The 3,935-nt window shown below is 41.4% G+C and overlaps 1 protein-coding gene across 1 annotated transcript; it reads right to left on the reverse strand.

Annotated features, from left to right (window-relative positions):
• Nucleotides 1–2,164: 2,164 nt before the first annotated feature.
• On the reverse strand, nt 2,165–3,024 carry LOC109916472 (monocarboxylate transporter 2-like; the record flags this gene model as incomplete). The annotated part of the gene is made up of 1 exon (XM_048594377.1): nt 2,165–3,024. A coding segment is annotated over one exon (860 nt), but the record flags the coding sequence as incomplete, so codon positions are not given.
• Nucleotides 3,025–3,935: the final 911 nt, after the last annotated feature.

The raw sequence follows: 3,935 nt of genomic DNA on the forward strand, positions 1-3,935 counted from the left end.
GATTTCTGAAGAAGGGTCCAGACCCGAAGCGTCAGCTTTCCTGCTCCTCTGATGCTGCTTGGCCTGCTGTGGTCATCCAGCTCTACACCTTATTATCTCAGATTCTCCAGCATCGGCAGTTCCTACTATCTCTAATTTATCCTCATCTCTGCCTTGAATGTGCTACCTCTTATTCTAAAACCAAGACCTTTCAATCTAAATTGCCCCACATGAGATAACATCCCCTCTATCATTTTATATACCTCAATTGGATCCCCTCTCATTCTTCTAAACTCCAGGGAATATAAGCTTAAACTGCTCAATCCCTCTTCATAAGACAAATCCCACAACTCTGTAATCAATCAAGTGAACCTCCTTTGAACTGCCTCCAATGCAACTATATCCCTCCCGAAGTAAGGGGACCAAAATTGTATGAGTATTTCAGGTGCAGTCTCGCTAACACCTTGTACAGTTATCACAACATTTCCTTGTGCTTATACTCTGTTCCTTTAGAAATAAATGCCAAAATTACATTTGCCTTCCCTATTACCTGCTGTACCTGTGTACTGTTTTCTGACAAGAAGCAGCTGGTCCCACTTTTAAAAGAAAAATGAACGAGAGGTATAAAGTGCAAATGAAGCAAGGTTGATGTGAGAACAAACTTTCTATTCAATGATGCAGGAGAACCATGCATTACTTTGACCACAAAATCCTACATAAATAATACATCAAATTTAGATTTCTCTTAACCCATTAGCTCAGATATTTGTTGAAACATTGTATTTTATGAAACTGATGCTTCGTTACTTCCAAACCATGCTGATTAAGTCACTATGTTCCCAGTGGGCCAGCATTTTAAAAGACTTAAGTGAGATATTGTAGCAAACAAATGTAGTTTGTTGAAAACCTCCTGGACTTCAGAAGCACAGGTTATTTCAGGTCTGAATGTAATTGAGAGTTGGTGTTTGAGGTTATGTCTCAGATACCAGATAATCTGCCACAATATACAGTAACATACAGGCAACGTAGTTTCCATTGCATCTGAATTTGAAACCATAATCGACTTGTGATATGAAAGAATTGTTAAGTGCATCCAAACGTTACCATTCTGCCACATTCCAGTGCAGGAGGTTTGTAATTTTACAATTGGAAACTGTGTAAATGATGAGCCAGCAACTCAAGTATCACTAACTATTTCAATAGCAGAATGAGCAACTACAAGCAATTGGAAATGCTAGTCTCCACACATCTTTTTTCCGCCTAATTTGACGAAGTTTGAATGGGGAGTATGAAATCACTCAGGCAGCCTTGGGAAATACCCATCTTGATTTAGCTGAGCAGCCATTTCCTCCTGTATCACACCTTCCTTCCTCTGTCTCCCTTGGCCCTCACTTATCACTATATCATATATAGTGTTATAACATATCACTCCTGTTGCTTATTTCCCTACATTTATTTCCTTTTACTCTGTCTGTGTTATCCAGTTTTGTGTTTCAAACTGGATCCCTTTATTGGCCTGGTGGCTCAGTGGTTAGCTCTACTGTTCATAGCACGAGGGACCCAGATTTGATTCCATGCCTGAGTGACTGTCTGTGAGGAGTTTGCACATTTTCGCTGTGTCTGGATGGGTTTCCTCTGGGTGCACTAGTTTCCTCCCAAAACTGGGGGCCACATTTTTGAGGAAAAAGATTTACAAAACACATGAAGAGCAAATTTTTACACAGAGTGGTTCGTGTGTGGAATGAACTTCCTGAGGAAGTGGTGAATGTGGGTACAATTACAATGTTTAAAAGGCATTTGGATAAGTACGTGAATAGGAAAGGTTTGGAAGGATATGGGCCAGGAGCAGGCAGGTGGGACTAGTTTATGTTTGGTATGGACTAGTTGGACTGAAACATCTGTTTCCGTGTTGTATGACTCTATTACACCGAGCAAAAATACGCAGGTTGGGTGGATTAGCCATGGGCAATATAGGGATAGGGTAGGGGGTTGGTTCTGGGTGGGATGCTCTTCAGAGGGGCAATGTGTACGCGATGGACCAAATAGCCTGTAGGGCTCTATCATTCTAATTCAGAAAATGTCTACATTGACAATAAATATTTCCCATGCTGTAACCATGGGTCAAACTCAGCGGATGTGGGTTATTGTAAACGTGAGACTGCATGTAGCTAATTTCCGGAAGAGTTCAGAGGGCATGAATCTTACCTGCCAGCGGTGGCCCCAGAAGTACTGGACAACACTCTACAACAGTGACGAGTCCTACTGCACTTGAGAACCTTTTGGCACCAACTAGGTCCATCAGCGTTTCGAAGAGAACAGCACTCACCATTCCAAAGGCAAAGCCAAAGAAGATGGTATAGACAACTAGGCCTGTAAAGTCATTTGTCAATGAGCACATGACATGGCAGAAACCATTGTAGAAGACAGCAAAGCTGAAGAAATATTGGATCTTTGGCCTCACCCATTTGGAGTTTGCAACCAGGCCCATGCTGGGTCTTGCACACATATCTACAAAAGCAAAAATGGAAAGCAGGAATGCTGCAGAATACTCGTCTATGCCCATGTGCTTGGCATAAGAAGCCAAGAAAACAATTGGAGCAAAGAATCCAAAAAACATGATGACATTTCCAAACAAGTAGATCAGAAATCCCCGATGTTTGAAGAGGGCGAGATCTAGATAATTATTAATTACGGCAAAAAAACTTAATTTCTTCTTCTTTTTCTGCGACAGACCATCCCCCAAATCCTTGCCATCTTCTTTCTTTAGAGTGGAAAACTGTGCATCTTTTATATCGGTGGTTTTTTTGGGTTGTAGTGGCCTCATCAAGGATCCTGCCACACAGCAGTTCAACAGGATTGCTCCTAGGATGAAGAAACTGCCTCGCCATCCAAAGACATTAACTAAGTACTGATTCAGAGGTGCCAAGGTGCTCAGAAACACTGGGCTACCAGCCATTGCCAGACCATTGGCAATGGGGCGCTTCTTGTAAAAGTACTTTCCAATCATAGTTAAAGCTGGTTGAAGGTTGAATGCCAATCCTAGGCCTGAAAAGAAATCAAGGAGATCATTATATTTGTGAACATGTATATATGAAATAAAGAGTCATAAGATACTTATGGAGTAAGCAAATAAATAATGGGTTGGTATCAATGTTCAGAGGGATGAAGGAGTTATAAAGCACAGAACATCAGGACTTTTTTTATTCATTCACAGCTAGATCAGTTTTCATTGTCCATCCCCATTTGCTCAAAGGGCAGTTAGGAGTCAACCACATTGCTGTGGGACTGGAGTCACATGTAGGCCAGACCAGGTAAAGATGTCTCCTTCCCCTAAAGGACATTAGGGAACCAAATGGGATAACAAGATGTAGAGCTGGATGAACACAGCAGGCCAAGCAGCATCAGAGGAGCAGGAAGGCTGACGTTTCGGGCCTAGACCCTTCTTCCAGCATTCTCCAGCATCTGCAGTTCCTACTATCCAGGGAACCAAATGGGTTTTTTTTTCCAACAATTGACAATGGATTGACGGTCATCATTAGACTCTTAATACAGTTTTTTTTTTAAAAAATTGAATTCAAATTCCACCACCTGCCACGGCGGACTTCAAACCCAGGTCCTCAGAACATTACCTGGGTCTCTAGATGAACAGTCCAGTGACAATACCACTAGGCTATGACCTCCCCACTAAATTATTGTGCTTTCTCCATAAAACATCGCATTAGACATTTGCTCCACATATCAGTTTATCTGTGATATTTTATTTCACAATGGGATTTGCTTTTGTAACTAACAACTAATGACATTTTGTACAGTTATGAAGCTTTTCCAGTGCTGAATATCTTCAGGCAACATTATAATCCTTTCTGAAGAGGAGCTCTTACAGTTCTAAAGAAGATTCATAACAGACTTGAAACGTTAACTCTGTTTGCTCTCCACAGATGCTGCCAGACCTACCA

The sequence above is a fragment of the Rhincodon typus genome, unplaced genomic scaffold (assembly GCF_021869965.1).
Source record: "Rhincodon typus isolate 14 unplaced genomic scaffold, sRhiTyp1.1 hic_rhity00008756, whole genome shotgun sequence".
Classification (NCBI taxonomy): domain Eukaryota; kingdom Metazoa; phylum Chordata; class Chondrichthyes; order Orectolobiformes; family Rhincodontidae; genus Rhincodon; species Rhincodon typus.